Source organism: Zingiber officinale, chromosome 1B (assembly GCF_018446385.1).
Source record: "Zingiber officinale cultivar Zhangliang chromosome 1B, Zo_v1.1, whole genome shotgun sequence".
NCBI lineage: Eukaryota > Viridiplantae > Streptophyta > Magnoliopsida > Zingiberales > Zingiberaceae > Zingiber > Zingiber officinale.
Window position 1 is genome coordinate 156,159,575 of NC_055986.1, and position 21,208 is coordinate 156,180,782.

The 21,208-nt window shown below is 36.6% G+C and overlaps 1 protein-coding gene across 1 annotated transcript; it reads left to right on the forward strand.

The window, feature by feature from the left end:
* Positions 1 to 265: 265 nt before the first annotated feature.
* LOC121985902 lies at positions 266 to 11,909 on the forward strand. The gene is made up of 2 exons (XM_042539620.1): positions 266 to 1,094; positions 10,819 to 11,909. The coding sequence occupies exons 1-2, from the start codon at positions 306 to 308 to the stop codon at positions 10,876 to 10,878; spliced, it is 849 nt and encodes a 282-aa protein (XP_042395554.1). The 5' UTR covers positions 266 to 305; the 3' UTR covers positions 10,879 to 11,909.
* Positions 11,910 to 21,208: the final 9,299 nt, after the last annotated feature.

Below are 21,208 nucleotides of genomic sequence, written 5' to 3' on the forward strand. Positions count from 1 at the left end.
ATAAATAAACTTAGAGTTTAAAATTAATTTTAGAGGAAAATTAGGAGAGAGGGTAGAGAAGAGATTAATTAAATATGGTATGAAAATAAGAGAGGAAAAAAAATATGGAAACAAAAGTGAATAGTTGTTAGGGTAAAATTGAAATCAAATGTACCTTGGCAAAATCAAACTTAAGTGAATTTGTCGAATTTAAAATTGTGTTGAATCGTAAGATGATTGGAGGAGATAAAACTAATGGTCGTTGAACAAAAGATAAAATGGTTCGAACAGGTCACATCTCGTTCCATTTCCCGAGCGGCTTCTTCATGGATCCCCGCGACGACCAGCTGCAGGAAGAAGCATCCCCTCTTCTCCCCTCGATCGAATCCCTCAATCCTCTGCTTCCAGCCTCCATCGGATTAGGGTTCGTCCTCGCATCGCTGGTCCTCGTCCGATCGCAGTCCCTCAAACCCGTATCCACTGCCATAAAGCTCGCCGACAGCGCCATCAAGGGCACCCAGGTGCTTTCCTCCTCTTCGCCCAAGTCGCTCCTTCTCGCCACCAAGGCCATCGTCAAGGGGTACAGGGCAACCAAGCGGTTCGTCCCCGTGGGATTCGACCCCAAGCTTCCGCCCGCGTCAAGGGCTAAACTCAAGGCTTGCCTCGGCGCCGCCAGTTTGCTCAAGCACACCAGATCCCTGCTCCTCGCTGGTGGATCTCTGGGGGTAGGGTTTCTTAAAGGCGGATACAACATCTCGAAGAACTGTGTTAAGGTTCTCGAAGGATTCATCGGTCTTCAATTGAATTCAGCGGTCAGGGAGGGCATCGATGCGCTGGGCTTGGCTGTTAGGGTTGCCACTGTGGGAAAGGAGATCAAACGCTTGCTTTTGATTGAGTGGCAGAAGAGGACACAAATTGAATGCTTGATTCTTGGAGGAGACTCGAGACCTGGGGTTCGATTGAGTTACAAAAGATTCAATTTTGATCGATTTCACATAATTGGTGGCGATTTTGGCGCTCAGAATTTTCCATTCATGGGGAAAACTCCGTTCGATGAAATGGATTTAGAGATGCATCTCTCTGAGCTGCTTTGCATGTCAATTCCGGTACATGAGGTAATCCCCATGAACTCAAGTGTAGTTAATTCATAGTATTCCTTTTTCAATAGTTGTACAACGAAGTAATATGGTTCCAGTTTTGATATCAGTATAAGCTTGAAGTTATTTTTACATCTCGAGTAATTGGGAAATGCTTCTGTACAGTGGCTTCAATGTTCACCTTTTCAGTACTTGTTATACAAATATATAGTTCCAATTCTTATATGAGTATGAACTTCTAGTGTTTGAGTATCTCTTGTGATCGTAAATGACTCCATGCAATGTGAGTTTACCATTCGTCTACTGCAGTTCTGGTTCGAGTCCAACAACCTTTTTGATGCTGGTGTTATTCAAGTAAAGAAAGATGTTGAATTGCAACTTTCGTTCTACCTCTTCTAGGAAGGAAGCAAACTAAAAACATAAAACAAAAAAGAGAAAAACCTTAATTAAACATCCAACAAACTCCACGTGTGCTACGTAACAAGTTAACTGGCTTTAGTAATATGAAATAGACCTATGGCACCTGTGCACCTTAATGAATTTATGACCACCAAGGATTGGCATATGGCCTTTTGATTATTGGGAAAGAAAAGAAGCATCTCTCTTTTGTACATCAATTTTTCATTCAATAAACCTTATCTTGTTCAAAAAATTGAATAGAACATTGCTTATAATTAACGTAATTAGTAGAAAAACTAAAAAAAAAACAATTTGTAGTAATCATGAAAGAGCTAGCTTAGGTATGCTTTTATTCTATTCGACTTCTGGTCACAACATAGCTGATGTCAGTGAAATTATCCACCTAAGCACCATTATGATGGTGAAAGTGTTAACCAAACAAATGTGAACAAAGATTTATTGTGTTCTAAATGGTGCTTTAGGCGGTACCTAGGCGGGAGGCAGACATGACCCGCCCCGTCTTTGTTGAAGGCAGCTTTTAAGGTGGTCAAAGCAATGTAGGTTCAAAAAATCCTAGCCACCTCCTTCCGCCTCGAGCTGTTGCCGCCATCGCTATCGCTGCCGCTGCCTGCCACTACTGTCGCCATCACTGTTGGCGCCCGCCGCTGCTTCCATCGTTGATCATCGTCTACAGTCGTCATTAGGTTATACTTTTATATATTTCGTTTTGGCTGAACCAGTGATATACATAAGATGTCGGCGTGTCGCGACACATCCATACTCGTCGTCGAGATCCGAACACATCGCTTGAGCCCGATGACGAGTCTGGATATGTCGCATGGATTCGGTGACGGATACAGACCTGTCACAAAGCTCGAACGCATCACCTGAGCTCAGCAACGCGTTCATCGCGTGATGCCTGAGTTTGGCAAGGCGTCTGTCGTGTGAGGCCTCCAAAGCATGAACGAGGCCTCCGAAGCCGAATCTTTTTTTTTTATATAACTTAATATTTAATCGAATACTTTAGATTAATAATTTTAATCAACTACAAAATATCATGGAGGATTGAATTCTCTATTAGTTAAGGAGGACTAGATGCTGTGAAAGAGGAGGAATCTCTAGAGGCAAGGCCTCTTGGCATAAAATGTTGGTGCGGGAAGCATTAGACGATCGAACTTGAGTTTTGATAATGACAAAGGGTTCAAAGTTAAAGTTACTTGTTGTATGACAAGTTTGAATGAGATTGCAAAAAAGTCCTAAGTGTTCTTAGGTAAAAGTACTAGCTGTGGTTAGGCAAGTGGAAAACCCTAGAGACGGTAACCCTAGGTCCTAGGGGGCGGTAACTCTAGATCCTAGGGGGTGGTAACCCTAGGTGGAAAGTCTTGACGGGTCTAGTTCTTCGGGCAAAATCCTAGAGTCGGGGACTCTAGGTTGAAATCCCGGTGGTCGCAGACCGGGTGGAAGTCTGAACGGGTTGTGGAGCGGACGTCTGACATGAAGACCGGAAGCCCCGGGCGCAGAGCAAAAGTCCAGCCGGTCTAGAGGACCGGTCTAGCAACAAGTAAATTCTCCTGAGAAGAGTAGGTGAGGACGCGTTCCCCGGTGAGGGAACAGTAGGCGTCGGTTCGACCTAGGATTTCCGGAGGCAAAATTCGAAGCCAGAACCAGACAGTCCGGAGACTGTCAAAATAATTTATTATTTCATATTTTATTGTGCTAAGTCTATTTTGCAGGATATATTTTGTATTTTAGACTAACGCATCTTGCAGGGAGAGAAAAAAATTTAAAAGCCTCGGATGAACAGTTCCCGAGGCGCCCTTCATGGAGCTTGGTGGCGGCTCGATCGCCTTAGTCGAAAGCCTCGTGCAACAAGGGCGAAAGCGCCTTCTAAGGAGATGGAAGGCGCCTTGAACGCTGGATGGAGGGCGCTCTTCATGAAGCTTGGAGGCGCATTCGGGTGGATAAGCGGCGCAGGCAGTGGAGCTTATCAGATAGAACCTTGGCTAAAGGCACCTTCTATGGAGATTGGAGGCGTCCTCAATGGCTTACTTAAGCCTAGTTCGAGCAAAGGCAAAGGACAAAAAAAAAAAGCTAGCAATCTTTATTCCGTGTGCTGCTAACAAAATGATCCGGCAAAGTCATAACACTACTCCGACGACTAGAAGCTCTCAATTTCAAACATCATTGTTATCAATATAATATTTGGTAGCACTTTAATTCTTGTACTCTATTTGTAATATTTCTTACTGATAGTGAATTGTCCAAAGTAAATGCTCAACAACTGTGGGCCTTGGAGTAGGAATCATCACAGGCTCCGAACCAAATAAAATCAACTTGTGTCATTGTTTTCTTTAATTATTTTTATTCCGCTGCATTTACTCGATTCTTTTAAAACGAACGAATTAGCCACGAGCGCTATTCACCCCCTAGCGCTTTTGGATCCTACAATTGGTATCAGAGCAGCATCGCTTCGAATCGGTGAAATCACCATTTAAGTAATTATTTTTCTTCGTATTAATTATTTTGTTTTATTTAATCAGAGTTGGTATAATTGCTTTATTCTGATCATTATATCGCAATTGAAAACTCATTTTTCTCGAAGCTAGTGCAACACTACTCAAGCTCCCTTATTTAAAATTATTATCCCGCACTACTAATCCAAGACCAAGTCTTGGAATAAGTCATTTTTTTTGTCGTGCTAGATTTTTAAATGGCCTACCATGAGGGATGTAGCATTGCACGCCCTCCTCTCTTCACTGGCGAAGACTTTGGTTACTGGAAAAGTCGAATGGAATACCACCTCAAGACGCAAGGCAAGATGTGGATAATCATCCAGATGGAATTTGCTTATCCCATCGAAGATGGAGTTCTCATCCCGTGCGACAAATGGAATGCATTAACGAGAAAAAGGATCGAGGCCGACGCAAAGGCTACCCAGACTCTACAATGCGGGCTGACAAAAGAAGAGCTGAACTAAGTCGGCCCGTTCTCAAGCGCGAAAGAATTATGAGAAAAGTTGATCGAGTTACACGAGGAAACTTCCGACATGAAGGTAAGCAAATGTGACTTAATATTTAATAAATTGTATAATATAAAAATGCAGGAAGGCGAATCGTCAAGCCAACTTCACGCACGGATTTAGGAACTTTTGAACGGCCTTCATGCAATTAGACAGAAGATGGAGAATCGTGACGTCATCAGGTATGCACTCAATGCATTTCCGAGGAATACTTTGTGTGCATCCATGGTAGATGTTTACAAAGTATCCAAGGACCTTTAGTTAATAAAATTAGATGAATTATTTTTTGAATTCGAACTTCACGAACAAACTAATACTACTCGGATCAAGAAAGATATTGCTTTGATTGTAGGAACGAGCAGAACGCGGGAATCAAAAGCAAAGCGTAGAATTGAACCCGAGTTCGAAGATGAATCAGACTCAGAAGATGACGACGACGAGATTACAGTCGAATTTGTCAACCTTGTACGAAAACTCTACAAAAAGAAGAAAAGATTCACCAAAAAAGACATCAAGAAAGTGATTCAGTCCAAGACGATGCAATTAAGCCCAAAAGTGAAGTCCGAAGTAACTTGCTACGGCTGCAACAAAAAGGGACACTTCAAAGCCAACTGTATAAACTAAAATGAAACAAAGAAGGAAAGGAAGAAGAAAGCACTGTAGGCGACATGGGATGAGTCTTCTTCAGAAGATTCTGATGAAGAGCTTGAACAGATGAGCTTCCTCGCGCTAACGGCCCGGGAACAAGTCGACGAATCTGAAACCGGGAGCGAGTCGGAAACAGAATCCGAGAAAAGTCACAGATCTGTATCCATTTTCGAAGGGCTTAACTCCACTGTAAGAACTTCTCAGATGGATAAATTGCATAACCTAATTAACTATCTCATGCGTAAGTTACCTAAATCCAATCTCCGAGTCAAGTCGCTCCAAAAGGAGGTAACAATTCTTAAGGAGGAGACTTACCTAAGTCTTTTGACTGAGCCAATTCAAAATGGAAGTTCAATCCAAGTCCAACAATTTGAGGAAGAAAATTCCAATTTGAAAACTCAAGTTAAAGGACTTAAGGATATGTTGGAACGGTTCACCTTGGGTTCAAAAAATCTTGATATGATTTTTGGAAAACAAAGAGTCATTTACAACCGATCCGGACTTGGATTTAAGGCTAAACAAAAATACAAATCTTACTTATCACTTGTAAATAGAACAAATAGAAAATTAGTCCAAGCATATGCCCCCAAGTCAAACTTGATTAATCAAGTTGGGCTTGGTGAATATTGGGTCCTCAAGAATCAAATCCACTACCTTGATAGACTCTATCAAGGTTATGATCCAGGGGAGCTGATAGAAAGACCATTTTTTATCGATAGTTAGATTTGTTTGATGCTTGCTTTACTATTTTCACTATACATGCTTAGACTAGGGTAAATAAGGACCTAGGCTTGATTCACACTTGACTAGTTAGATCGAGGAGTTTCAGAAAGGAAATTAAATATCCAATTTCTTTGAAAGGTTTTGTCTAGAAGTGGTGGATGATCCCATACCCAAGAAGTTCTAGTACCTCGCTACAGCCTGGAAGCCAATTATTGAAACAAATATTTAATTGACTAACTGTAAAATCTTAGTCTAACTCAATTGTAAATCAATATTTAGATTGTAATCTAAATTGAAGAGAACATTAACCATTTTACAAAATCCTATAGGAATATCTGATTAATAATTTATAAAAAGGGTAAGATGGATCCAGGCTTCAATTAGTAAAATTAAATTCAAAATTAAACTAAACTATAACTAAATTAAATTTAAAATTAAATCTAACCTAAATTAATCTAAAACTAACTTAATATTAAAATTAAATCTAACCTAAATTAAACTAAAACTAAATTAAAATTAAACTAAACTAAAACCTAATTTAAACTTAATTCAACTTAATCTAATAATCATCTCACAATCATCCATAGGTATAACATGATTAACAACATAAATTGAGTGAAATGGAAAATAAAGGGTTGAACTCAATCAATCTATCTTACAATCCCTTAATGTTGGATCAAAATCAAATGCTTTATGTGTAAGAACATAACGATTTAGACCAATGGATGTTGGATAGTAGATGCTTCAGGCACGTGATTGGAGATCGATTGAAGTTCACTAACTTAAATTCAAAAATCTAGGATCTGTTGCATTCGGCAACGATGAAACACTTAAGGTAATCGGAATAGGTAATATCAAACTGAGTTTCGATTTTTTTATTCGAAAAGTTCTATTAGTCGATAAATTGAATTTTAACTTACTTAGCATTTGTCAACTATGTGACTCTGGGTACTTAGAACGTTTTCAAAATTTGAGTGTTTAATCAAAAATGTCAAAAATCCTGAAATTACACTTAAAGGAATTAGGAAAAAGAACATCTACATAATTAATCTACCAACTTCCTCACTCAAGTGTCTATTGACACAACAAGAGGAAACTGAATTGTGGCACAGAAAACTGGGTCACACTCATATCAGACTCATTTAAAAAATGAGTTAAAATCGCCTAGTTAGAGGTTTACCCAAATTAAAAAATTTAGAAAATACAATCTGTAATGCTTGCCAACAGGGTAAAGAAACTAAGTTAACCCACAAGTTAACCAACATAAATAGAACAAATTCAATACTTGAGCTCCTACACTTAGATCTATTTGATTCACATGGAGCCAAGTCCCTAAGCAAAAATCAATATTGCTTAGTTATAATTGATGATTACTCAAGATTTACTTGGGTAAAATTTTTAAAAACCAAAAATGAGACTTACGAAATCTTTAAATCTTTTTGCAAATTAATAGAAAATGAAAAAGACATTAAAATTAAAAGAATTAGAAGTGACCATGGAGAGGAATTTGACAATCATAGGTTTAATGAATTGTGTCAAACAAATTATTACAATCATGAATTTTCATGTCCTAGAACCCCCAACAAAATGGTCTAGTAGAACGAAAAAATAGAACACTACAAGAAGCCGTTAGAACCATGTTAAATGAATACAACATAAATAATCAATTTTGGGCCGAAGCAATAAATACGGCATATTACATTCAAAATAAAATATTAATCAATAAATTTCAAAATAAAACTCCATATGAAATATATTATAATAAAATCTCTAACTTAAATTATTTAAAGGTGTTTGGATGTAAAATTCATATTCTAAACACTAAGGACTATTTAGAAAAAATTACATCAAAATCAACAACAGAAATCTTTTTAGGGTACTCCACAACTAGTAGGGGGTTACAGAGTCTATAACAAAGATACCCTAAAAGTTGAAGAAATAACTAATGTGATTTTTGATGAAGAAAATAACTTACCTAATCCAATAAATGAAAATATCAATCAAAATACAGAAAATATTAATACAAGAAATATAGAAGATGATGAAGATATTCAAATTAAATCTAAAAAATCAGTTGTTGATCCTGACATAAGACGTTCAAGAATAAGTTTCAACCACCCATCTAATCAAATTTTGGGTGATCCAACCCTAGGAGTTTGAACTAGATCATCCTATAAAAACCTATATCAGATAGCCCTTATTTTTAAAATTGAACCCAAGACTATAGAAGGAATCTTACGTAACCCAAAATGGATATTAGCAATGCAATAGGAGTTAACCCAATTTGAAAGACACCGAGTTTGGGAACTGATACCTAAACCCATAAATAAATCCATAATTGATACTAAATTGGTATTTAGAAAAAAATTAGATGACAAGGGCGAAATAGTAAGAAATAAAGCTATGCTAGTAGTAAAAGGGTTCAACTAAGTAGAAGGATTATATTATGATGAAATCTATGCACTCGTAGCCAGACTTGAATCTATAAGGATATTGTTGATCTATGCAGCACATAAAGGATTCAAGTTATACCAAATGAATGTAAAATCTATATTCTTAAATAGGTTCATCAAGGAAGAGGTGTATATAAATCAACCCTTTAGATTTGAGGATTTGGACCACTCAAACTATGTCTTTAGGTTAAAGAAAGTCTTATATGAACTAAAACAAGCACCTAGGGCTTGGTATGAACGTCTATCAACTTATCTAATATCCAAACGGTTTAACCAAGGACATATAGATCAAACTTTATTTGTTGAACCCTTAGAAAAAGATATCTTTATAGTTCAAATTTATGTAAATGACATAATTTTTGGCTCAACCAATATTAAGTTTTTAAAAGATTTTACTAAATTAATGAAGAGTAAATTTGAAATGAGCTTAGTAGGAGAATTTAACTTTTTCTTAGGCTTGCAAATTAAATAAACAAAAGAAGGAATATATATTTTTCAAAGAAAATATGCTAAGGAATTAATTAAAAAGTTTGACATGGAAAATTCTAAAAATATAAATACCCCAATAGCAACTAATGTCAAAATTGACTCTGATTTAGAAGGAAAATCAATAGATTTAAAATATTATCGAAGTGCAATAGAAAGTTTACTATACCTAACTACAAGTCGGCCTGATATTCTGTTTGCAGTAGGTATGTGTGCAAGGTACCAATTTTGTGCAAAAGAGTCACATCTAATAAATGTTAAAAGAATACTTAAATACATTAAGGGAACTCTTAATGTAGAACTTTAATACCCTAGGACTAGTACTTTTGACCTAGTTGGCTATTCTGACTCAGGCTATGCCGGGTGCAAACTAAATAGAAAAAACACAAGCGAAAGCTGTCAATTTCTAGGTCAGTGCCTAGTAAGTTGGTCAAGCAGAAAGCAACACTATGTTGCTTTATCTACTACTGAAATAGAGTGCATAGCTATGGAGGAATGTGCATCTCAACTATTATGGATGATGCATATCTTAAATGACTATTAATTAGAGTATAAAAATATAAAAATTTCAATTGATAATATAAGTTCAATTAACTTAACCAACAATTCAATCCACCATTCAAAGACTAAACACATAGAAGTAAAACATCACTTTGTAAGGGATCATGTAGCTAAGGGTGACATTGTACTTAACTATGTTGAGTTCAAGTCAAACCTGACTGATATTTTCATAAAACTCTTACTTGAACTTGAGTTCAGTGCACTTAGAAAACAAACAGGGATGTGCTTAGTAGAATAGAGTTTACTTTTAAAAATATTCCTCTTTATTATTGCTATTTCAAAATTGTAATTTTTTTTAAAAAAAATTCTAGGAAAAATATTTTCAAAATTTAAATTTTATTAGATTTTTAAAAAGATTGGACTTAACCTAGGTATCTACCCCCTAGAAAGCATGTTCCCTTAGGTCTCAGCCGGAGCATCTCACAAGCACACTAGGATTACCATGCTTAGTATGAAAAACACTTAGAATGGTGTGAGATGCATAGGATATTGTCTGGACTTCAGAATACTTATATTTGTGCATCAACATAAGTATGGACAATAAATATCAAATTAAATTAATCAAGTTAAGTTATTTATGTTTAGTCAAACTAACTAGACCATCTACTTAATTGGACTAACCTTGTGAAAGCTACTATTTCATGGTAAACAGTTAGTAGTTAAAGGTTAGATATTTTGTTAAGAAAGATGTTTATGTTGAATTTCTTTTTAACACTCATGCTTGGACTCTAAAGCTTAAAGAAACGTTTGACATTAATTAAGGGGGAGTGAAAGGAGCCAAGTTAAGGGTTAAATATCTTTGACAATTATTCTTTTTCAAAGTTAAAGTTTTCCATTAAAAATTTAAATTATTTTTGAAAAAGAAAGTTTATTTTTTTAAATATTTATTTACTTTTGAAAAGATAATTTTTCTAGTTTAATCAAAATCGTTTTAAAGTTAAAGTGTTTAACAAAATATTTTTAAAGTTGAGTATTTATCAAAATCTTTTTAAAGCTAAAGTGTTTAACAAATTTTTTAAAAAAGCAAAGTGTTTTAAATCATCGTCAAGCTAAGTATTTTATCAAAAAAATTTTGAAAGCTAAGTATTTATCCATCAATTTTTTTTTAAAGCTAAGTGCTTATCAAAATTTTTATCTTAATTATCAATCTTTATGAAATTTTCTCCACTTTTAAAGGTTAAAGTATTTATTTTTTTGATATATGTCAAAAGGGGAGAAAAGCTAGAAAATTTTAAAGTTAAGGAAAAAATTAAGTTGAGTGATTAAGAGGGAGCTATAACAAACTGTTACATCTTTTTGTACTTATGCATACTACAAATTGCTTGCATACTACAAATTGCATTTCATACTACAAATTACATTTCTGTTCTTTATAATTGCGTTATGTTACAAATTACACTTTTGTTCTTTATAATTGCATTATGTTTTACTAAACTTTGAATTTTATTATCAGAATAAAAAAGGAAGAGATTGTTGGTGCGGGAAACATCAAACGATCGAACCTGGGTTTTGATAATGACAAATGGTTCAAGTTAAGGTTTTTTGTTGTCTGACAAGTTTGAATGAGACTACAGGAAAGTCTTAAGTGTTTTTAGGCAAAAATCCTAGCTGCAGTTAGACAGGTGGAAAACCCTAGGTCCTCGGGGGTGGTAACCCTAGGTGGAAAGTCTTGACGGGTTGAGCGCTTCAGACAAAATCCTATACTCAGGGACTCTAGGTTGAAATCCCGGTGATCATGGATCGGATGGAAGTCTAATCAGGTCGTGGAGCGGACGTCCAACATAAAGATCGAAAGCCTCGGGCGTTAAATAAAAGTGCAGTTGGTCTGAAGGATCAGTCTGACAACATGTAAATTCTCCTAAGAGGAGTAGATGAGGACGTGTTCCTGGTGAGGGAACAGTAGGCGTCGATTCGACCTAAGGTTTCCGGAGATGAAACTCGAAGTCAGAACCGGACAGTCCGGAGACTGTCAAAATAACTTATTATTTCATATTTTATTGTGCTAACTCTATTTTGCAGGATATGTTTTGTATTTTGGACTAATGCATCTTGCAGGGAGAGAAAAAAACTTAAAAACCTCGGATGAACAGCTCCTGAGGCGTATTCCATGGAGCTTGGAGGCGCTTCGGGTGCCTTAGTCGAAAGCCTCGTGCAGCAAGACGCGAAGGCACCTTCCAAGGAGATGGAAGACGCCTTGAACGCTGGATGGAGGGCGTCCTTCATGGAATTTGGAGGTGCCTTCGGGTGGATAAGCGGCGCAGGCAACGAAGCTTATCAGCACCGCGGAAATGGAGATAGAACCTTAGCTGAAGGCGCCTCCTATGGAGGTTGGAGGCGCCCTCAATGACTTACTTAAGCCTAGTTCGAGTAGAGGCAAAGGACAAAAAAAAAGTTAGCAATCTTTCTTCCGTGTGCTGCTAACAAAATGAGCCGGTAAAGTCATAACACTACTTCGACAACCAGAAGCTCTCAATTTCAAACATCATTGTTATCATCATTGTTATCGGTATAATATTTGGTAGCACTTTAATTCTTATACTCTGTTTGTGATATTTCGGACTGATAGTGAATTGTCCAAAGTAAACGCTCAACAAATGTGGACTTTAGAATAGGAGTTGTCACAGATTCTGAATCAAGTAAAATTAACTTGTGTCATTATATCTTTTAACACTTTTCGATCCTACATAAAAGACTCAGAAGTGAGACTTTTTGGCGTATAAATTATGGAAGGAGGAACCTCTTGGCACATAGGTAATTCCTATGAGGAAGAGGCAAGTTCACCTATATAATGGAGTACGGGTGAGATTAAACTTATAATAGATTTCAACCTAGAAGTTGTCAGTGTTAGAGGTTCAATCAAAGTGAAATGTCTTTTAGTCGACTAGAATTTGAGTCAACTAGGCAACTGACGTAGACTCAAACAAAATGCCAAAGAATATATATGTTCAAGGGTCAATGAACTATGGACTGATACATAGCTTGTATTCATTAGCTCAGCAAAGTACTCTTATTCTTCTATTTTTCTTTTTTACTTAATTCCTATATTTTGTAAGAAATATGCAAAGGATTTCTCCATTTTATCAGATTTTTAAAAAGGAGAAAGGATAATGGATTATAAGGAGTGGCTTAGCGGCGAGGAATTGTGTTAACTTGTTTGTATTGCATTTCTTATTTGTTTTTTATTTGATACGTTGCCCCACTGGGTGTGTCGGACATCTTGAATGTTTGTGAAAGTCGCTCACAGGAATCGAACAGCATAATAGGGGCATATATATAATCCAAAGGATCTTTCTGTATATGCCCTCTGCAAACCTAATAAAAATTCGATTTGAAAATTTTTGGTACTTAATGCTATAATCCAACCAGTGCTAAAAAAATCTCCGCCTAGGCGATCGATGGTACCCCCCTAGCTGAATTGATCAGTTAATCGATTCGACAGGGTTTTTACGACAAACAAAATTCTACTGAATCAATCAACTGATTGATTCGGCGTGCTGAATCGATCAGTTGATTGATTCAACACGATTTGTTTGTCGTGAAAATTCTGTCAAATCAATTAGTTGATTGATTCGGTCAGTTTTTCTCAACAAACTTCTTCCCCTTGAATCGATTAATTGATCGATTCAACGGGAAGAAAAAAAATAGAAAATGTGGATTTATAAATTATAAGATTTTATTTTAAACTTTTAATCGGGATTTTCAGGCATTCATCCGTCCTAAAGCTTAAACCCTAAATCTTATTGTCTTCTCCCTCCCCTTCTTCTTCATATCATTTTCTTCTCCGATCTAGCCTAGTTGTTGCCTTGTCTCCCTCCCCTTCTTCTGAAAAATCAGCGAGCAGCAAGGAGCTTGCTACCCTAGCCTCTTCCTCCTTTAGTCTTCATCAAGGAGCTTGTTGTCGTCGAGGCTGCTAAATGCCAACAACGAAAGGAAAGCAGCTCTTGTTCCTTCATCTCCAGCTGCAGTTATAGACAACTTTTTCTTTTGTCAGGTTAGTAAAATTGTATGTTTGATAAATGATAACTATTGCTTGTATGTTCTTCATTTCTATTAATTGGTTAATACTTAATAAAATTTAATTGTATGTTATAATTTAAATCTGGTATGTTATTGTGTGCCTTGAATTGAGAATTGTCATCTAAGGGTTTTTTGAATACTTGATAACCATTACTTGTATGTTTTTTATCAATGAATTTTTAAATGTTTAATTTGTAGTAAAATATCGAGTACTATATCTTCTGAAGCATCTAATTCAATGTCGTCGATTGCTATCCCTTTAAAGCGTAATTCAAATGATGTTGGATGAGAATTTGCAAAGATAGTGGATGCTATAAATTTGGATAAGTTGAAATGTAAGTTCTGTCAAAAAATTACTAGTGATGGAATTTATAGGCTCAAACAACATGTTGTCAATATTAAGGAAAATGTTGCCCTGTGTAAGAAGTCCTCGGATGAGAATAAATTGAAGTGCAAGAATGCAATTAAAGAAGCAAGAATAAAAAAAATAAAAGAATATTAATGAAATAGAGATGAGAGAAGAAGTTGTTTATGAAAAATATGAGGAAAACGAAGGGACTCTAGAGACAAGAAGGAACTCGCTTACTCTTGGCCCTATGGACAGATTTGCATCTGTTATTGATTCCAAATCTTCATTGGGTAGAAGTAAGAAGATAAAACAATAATAAAATATTATTGATACACTTTGGAAGCAAAGGACACATATTGTACACCAATATTTAGCTTAATGGGTGTACGAGTTCGGTATTCCTTTTCATGTCATTAAGAATGATAGTTTCAAGAGGTTTGTAGAAGCGGTTGATCAATTTGGCTCAAGTTATCGTCTTTCAACTCAATACTTATTAAGGGAGCTCTTATTGAAGGAAGGGGTAGATAGAACTAAAAGTTTATTAAAGAAGCAAGAAGAAGAATGAGCTTTGAAAGATTTCTCAATTTTGACTGATGCTTGGACCGACTGGAAAAGAAGTATCATGAATTTGTGTGTCAGTTGTAAAGAAGGCATAACTTTCCTTTCGTCCAGGGAAGTATCAAATGAAGCACACACCAGAAATTATATATTTAAATACGTGGACAAGTGCATTAAAGAAGTTGTGCCTCAAAGTGTAATTCAAGTGATAATAGACAATGATTCGAATAATATGGCGGCAAAAGATTTGCTGAAGGAGAAGAGACCACATATATTTTGGATTTCATGTGTAACTCACACCGTAAATCTTATGCTTCACGGAATTGAAAACCAACTAAAATTCAAATGGGTGATTGAGAAGACAAAGACTTGACAATCTTTATTTATGTACATCACAAGATATTGTCAATGATGAGAAAGTTTACCAAAAAATGGGGCATAGTGAGGTCGGGAGTTACATAATTTGCAACTGCTTTTCTATCTTTGCAAAGTTTGATGGAGAAGAAAAGTGAACTAAGATCTATGGTTGCTAGTGAATGATGGAATGGATGCAAACATTTAAAAAGTGTAAAGGGGAAGATGACACATAATATCACTATGAGTGTCTCTTTTTGGAATGGAGTAAGTTTTTGTTTGAAAGTGTTTGCCCCTTTAGTTAAGTTGGTTTGTCTTGTTGATGGGGATAAGAAGTTATATATGAGTTTTATATATGAAGAATTACTTAGAGCGAGAGAGGAGATTAAAGTGACATTTAAAATCAAGAGTTTGTTGGTGCAGGGAGCACCAGACGATCAAATCTATGTTATGATAATGACAAAAAGGTTCAAAGTTAAGATTATTTTGTTATCTAACAAGTGTGAATGAGTTTACAAGAAAGTCTTAGTAGAGTCTAGGCAAGTGAAAAGTCATAGCTGTGGTTAGACAATAAGTCCCTGTTGGTGCAGTTTTGCACTAACGGTCCAACTCAGGTTTTAATGAATGACAAGTAAGTTAAGTTAGGTTTTGTTGTGATCTAACCACTTGATTAAGTGTGCAGGAAATCCAGCTTGGTGAACGGGCCGACCGGATAGCTGGTGAGAAATCTAGCTAGGTTAACGGATCGACCGGATAGCTAGTGAGAAATCTAGTTAGGTCAACGGGCCGCCCGGATAGTTGGTACGAAATCCAGCTATGTCGACGGGCTGACCGGATAGCTGGTACGAAGTCCAAATAGGTCGACGGGCTGACCGGATATTTGACAAGAAGTCCAGCTAGGTCAACGGGCCGACCGGATAGCTGGCATGAAGTTCAGGCAAGTCGACGAGCTGACTGGATGTCTGGCAAATTGGTAAGTTAAAGGTAAGTCACTGGAGGAGAGTGACCAAGTGAGGACGCGTCCCGGTTGAAGGGATAGTAGACATCGGTCTAGTTTAGGCCCATTTGGGATCCCTTGTTGGTTGATCCTAGGAAGATCGTACCGGTTCCACTGTACAAAATTGTGTACAAGTGTCGAACTTTTCCTAAACAACCTATTGTGTTCTTTAGAAGTTAAATTAGGAATCGCGGACGGAACTTAACATCATTAATTCCATATTTAACTTATCTGTTCTTAATGGTTTAGAATTGGATTGCAAGCGGAACTTAACACCATTGATCCAAATCCACCTATGTTATAAATTTCATTAAATATTAATTTCCTAAATTGGCTTCCAGGACTGCATGGTGAGGCACATGACCTTCTTGGGTATGGGAGCATCCACCACCGCCTAGACAAAGCCTTTTAAGGAAAACTAATATTTAATTTCCTTATATAACTCTAGGTTTAACCAAAAGGAACAATCGAATCACAAATTCGAAAAAAAAAAAACACAACTTCGAAACAAATCCGAAAAACTAGAATCTAATACCTCTTGTGTTTGGAATTCTTACAAAGAAAAATAATTAGTATGACGCGGAAGAAAATTATTAGTTATATTTTTTCATTGTAAGCTAAGGACCTCGAGATCTTCTGACGTATTCCTCCCCTCGCCTTGGACGTCGTGTGAGCGACGATCCTCCAAGATGAACACCACCCAAAGCCTTCTTCCTCCTTCTCTAAAATCTGGCCACCACCACCACCAAGGAAAAGAGAGCAAGGGGAAAGGAAGAGGGGAGAGGGCCGACCACAAGAGGATCACCAACAACAGAATAAGAATTGTTCTCATGAGGCCCCCCTCCCCTTCTTTTATATTATTTGCTCAAGGCAAATAAGGAAAGACTTTTTACAAAAAATAAAATCTTCCTCTTGTTTTTCTTTTTCCTTTTTAATTTTTCCTTTCCTTTCCTCTTGATTGATTCAATCATCAATCAATCAATGATGAGTTTAATAGATTGGCCGACCCCCTTAAAGGAAAAAAATAACTTTGTAAAAATTTTATAAACAAAGAAGGAAACCTCTTATAAAATTTTACAATCTCTCTTTTAAATTTCCCAATGTGGATGTTAAAAAAGGAAATTTTTAAAAAATTAAAATCAAGTTTTAAAATTTAAAACTTCTCTTCTAAAATTTTCTTTTTTTAACATGGTTACAAAATTAGAAATTTTCAATTTTAAAACATCTCTTCCTTTTTTCTAAAAATCATGAGGATGGTTAAAAAAGAAAAGTTTTAAAACTTTTAAATTTTCTTTTAAACCATGTAGCCTAATTCAAATAAGAAAAGTTCTATATTTTAAAATTTCTCTTTTAAAACTTGTAGATATCTACGAAGAGAAGATTTTAAAAATTCAAAAACACCCTTTAACTTTGAATTATGTAGCCGGCCCTCTTGCACAAAGCAAAGGCCGGCCACCTTGAAGGAATTTATGCCCGACCCTTGGCTTGGTCACCAAGCCTTGGGCCGACCCTTCTTGAACACCAAGATAGGCTTTCATTGGATGGACTTGAGGTTTTAATGAGGCTACAACATAGACCTAGAGGAGAAATTGGTTTTGACCTTCCGATGAGCTTAAGTATCCCGTGTTCGCCCCGAACACACAACTCAAGTTCATCAATAATAACTCATTCCACTAGAGAGTTATTATTGCACTATCGCACTAATCTCAAATTACATTATGGGCTCCTTTTTATCATGAGTGTGTTAGTCTCCCTGTGTTTACGATAACAAATGTCCATTAATTAAGTAAGTTACTCACAACTCACTTAATAATATCTAGCTTCAAGAGTAGTACCACTCAACTTCATTGTCATGTCGGACTAAGTCCACCTGCAGGGTTTAACATGACAATCCTTATGAGCTCCTATTGGGGACTTTCTCAACCTAGATAATTAGGACACAGATTCCTTCTATAATCAACAACACACACTATAAGTAATATCATTTCCCAACTTATCGGGTCTATTAATTTATCGAGCTAAATCTCACCTTTTGATAAGTTAAAGAAATAAATACTAAATATATGTGCTTGTTATTATATTAGGATTAAGAGCACACACTTCCATAATAACTAAGGTCTAGTTCTTTTATTAAGTCAGTATAAAAAGAATTTACCTAAAATGATCCTACTCAATACATTTAGAGTGTATTAGTGTAATTTATTAGTCAAGATCAACTAATACTTAATTACACTACGACTATTCCAACGGTTTGTTCATTTCCATCTTAGTCGTGAGCAACTATTTATAATTTATAAAGGACTGATAACATGATCTTCTGTGTATGACATCATACACCATGTTATCTACAATATAAATTAATTGAACAACTAGACTTAACAAATAAATATAGACATTTGACCAATGTGATTCTTTTATTTCAAAAATAAATGTTTACAAAAAACTAGGCTTCTAGTATACACTCTAACATCCCTAAGCTGAGACCTTGACTAGTTCTTGGTCCTGGGAATAGAGGAACTAATTACTACTCTGTATTATTATTAAATTGTCCTAATACTTGTTTTACAGGATATTTTTGGACCAATATTATTTTACAGAGCAGAGAGAAGAAAATTGCCTTCGGATGAACAGTGCTCGAAGGCGCCTTCAAGCAGTGAAGGCGCCTTCGTACTGTTCATAAAAGGTGCCTTCCTCAAGATAAACTTGGACATCGTCGTAGATAAGAGCCGAGCCGTTCGGGATAGAGTTTGATCAGTTGAAGATGCCTTTCACACCGATGGAAGGCGCCTTCCATAGCCTATATAAGGTAGGCTCGACCAAACAACCAAAAACAACTAATATACAAGTTACTACACGTTCTTTTGGGGTTCCGATTGCTCTGGGCTCCTGCTATGAGTCGGCTGCAAAGTTGCTACGCCCAACGACTGCTCCGAGGACTTCCGATCGTGGCCAGCAGACCGACATCGACACAAGCACTCCCACTTTGATTTTTAAGTGTCAGTAATTTTTCCTTTGTAATTAATTACTACAAAAGGACAAGTACAGTGTGTTGCACTTGTTTAACTTTCTTGTACTCGATTTCCTCTTTCGGAGATACGAGAAGAGGTCTTTAGTGGATTACCCGTCGATAGGTTCGCGGGACCTGGGTCTTGGAGTAGGAGTCGCCAAAGGCTTCGAATCAAATAAACCGTTCGTGTCTTCTTGTGTTCTCGTTCTTTTAGTTTTTCCGCTGCATTCGTATACTTTGATTTCAAAACGAGAAAATGAGTTTTTGAAAATCACGTGATTCACCCCTACCCCCCCCTCTCTCACGTGTGATCGATCCAACAAGTGGTATCAGAGCAGGTTCTACTCTGAATTGGTGCAACCACCAATCAAGCTGGGGGAATCGTTTTTAAATTTCTTTGTTTTTCACATTCTATTTGAATTGGTAAAACTTTACTTGTTCGAATAATTCTTTTTCGTTCGGTTTTAATTTGAGATTGGTGCAACACTTCTCAATTTTTTTTTTACATTTTTAAATATCTCTCACACACTGCGAATCCAAGACCAAGTCTTTGTATCCCGTTTTAGTTTTTTTTCTATAGCTGTGAAATGACACAACTTGAAAGGTACAACACCGTTCGTCCTCCCCTATTCAACGGTGACGATTTCTCGTATTGGAAGAAACGGATGGAGGTTTATCTAAAAATAGACTATGGTCAATGGTTCAGCATCGTCAAAGGGTATAAGACTCCAGTCGACCACATCTTCGGAATTTCAATGGACCCGGAAAATTGAAATCTAGGAATGAAGAAAAAAGCATAAATTGACTTCAAGGCCCTTAACACAATCAGTGCGGGCTAACAAAAGAAGAGTTGAACCACATCGGCCCACACGAAAACGCAAAGGAACTTTGGGACAAGCTCATAGAACTGCACGAGGGACCTAACGACACAAAGGTAACAAAGAGAGGTTTATTTTTAAACAAATTATTTAATGTCAAAATGCAGGAAGGTGAGACTACCAGTCAGCTGCACGTGAGGATAAAGGACATCTTCAACTGACTCCACACAATCGGCCACCAATTAGAAAATTGGGATATGATAAGATATGCCTTAAACGCGTTTTCCTCGAAATGCATTGTTGACATCCATCGTAGATGCCTATAAAATTTTGATGAACCTATCTAAATTAAAATAAGATGAATTGTTTTGTGAACTTAAACTTCATGAACAAACTAACTCAAAGCAGGTCGAGAAAGGTGTTGGTCTTTTTGCAGGTTCCTTAAAAGAAAAGTCTAGAACTAAATCTGAACATGAAGTTGAGTCTGACCCAGACTCCGATGATGAAGAACGCCTGTTGAACTTGGTAAGAAAAATGTTCACCAGGAGAAAGAAGAAGTTTACCAACAAGGATTTGCAAAAGATCAACTCCACCTTCAACCCTAACACCAAGAATGTGACCTGTTTTGGATGTAAAAAGAAAGGGCACTATAAGAACGAGTGCCCAGAGGTGAAAGACGACAAATCCAAAACAACCAGAAAGAAGGCACTCAAGGCAACTTGGGACGAGTCGTCCGGAGATGAATTAGACAGTGAAGAAGCGAAGCACTCCAACTACCTCGCATTGATGACGTATGAATCAGAATCGAAGAACAAATCGAAAGACGGGTCCGAACTCGAATCGAGTCACGAGTCCGCACTCGTTTTCAAATGTTCCGATGAGGTATATTTTAGTTTAAATAAAAAGTTCTTTAAAATCATTACATGCTTAAATATGAAATTAACTACTTATGAAAATCAAATATGCAATCTAAGTAAAGAAAATAAATCACTTAATGAACAACTAAACTCAACAACTGAACCAATTCAAACTGAAATCCCAACTCAAGTTATAAATCTTGAGGAGGATAATTTCATATTAAAAAATGAAATAATTAAACTAAAAGAGGTACTATAAAAATTTACAATTAGATCCAAGTACCTTGATATGATAATTGGATCACAAAGAGTTGTGTACAACAAGTTCAAACTCGGATACAAGTCCAGCTCAATCAACATGTCACGCCCCGGGGGAGTCATTGCCCAAGGAAATTTCGACAGAATCTCTCATATAAGGGTGACAATCTGAAACTTATCTACAAATCCCTCAGGGCTCACAAGCCTCGGCCAACACGGTCGGAACATATATAATGAAATAAGATAAGCATTCCACGCAGTTTATATAATTTAGTCTCTGGCTAACACAACCACGCAGTTATAATGGTAAAAACCTACTCCACTGCAACGAGGAAAACACAACACAATGGAAAACCTTCACAGCGGAAACATGGGCATCATACCCAAGCACGATATAAAATCCAAAGTGCAAAACACATACATCACAAGTATGTAGTTCACTAACAAGGAAACACAAGTCCGATAATATAAAACCACCTCGACACCTAGTGGGGACTAGCAACTGGAACATCCTGACAGCTTCAACCTGAAATAGAAAAATATATTAACGGGGTGAGTCTAACAATCAGCGGATACCAAGCTGACATGCATAGTTGGAAATAACCAATAATAACAATTATGCATACAG

Coding starts and splice junctions, on each gene's coding strand:
- LOC121985902 (XM_042539620.1), top strand. CDS start 306: ATGGATCCCCGCGACGACCAGCTGCAGGAAGAAGCATCCCCTCTTCTC. Junction 1,095..10,818: donor TGTCAATTCCGGTACATGAG/GTAATCCCCATG, acceptor TTTTATTATCAG/AATAAAAAAGGAAGAGATTG.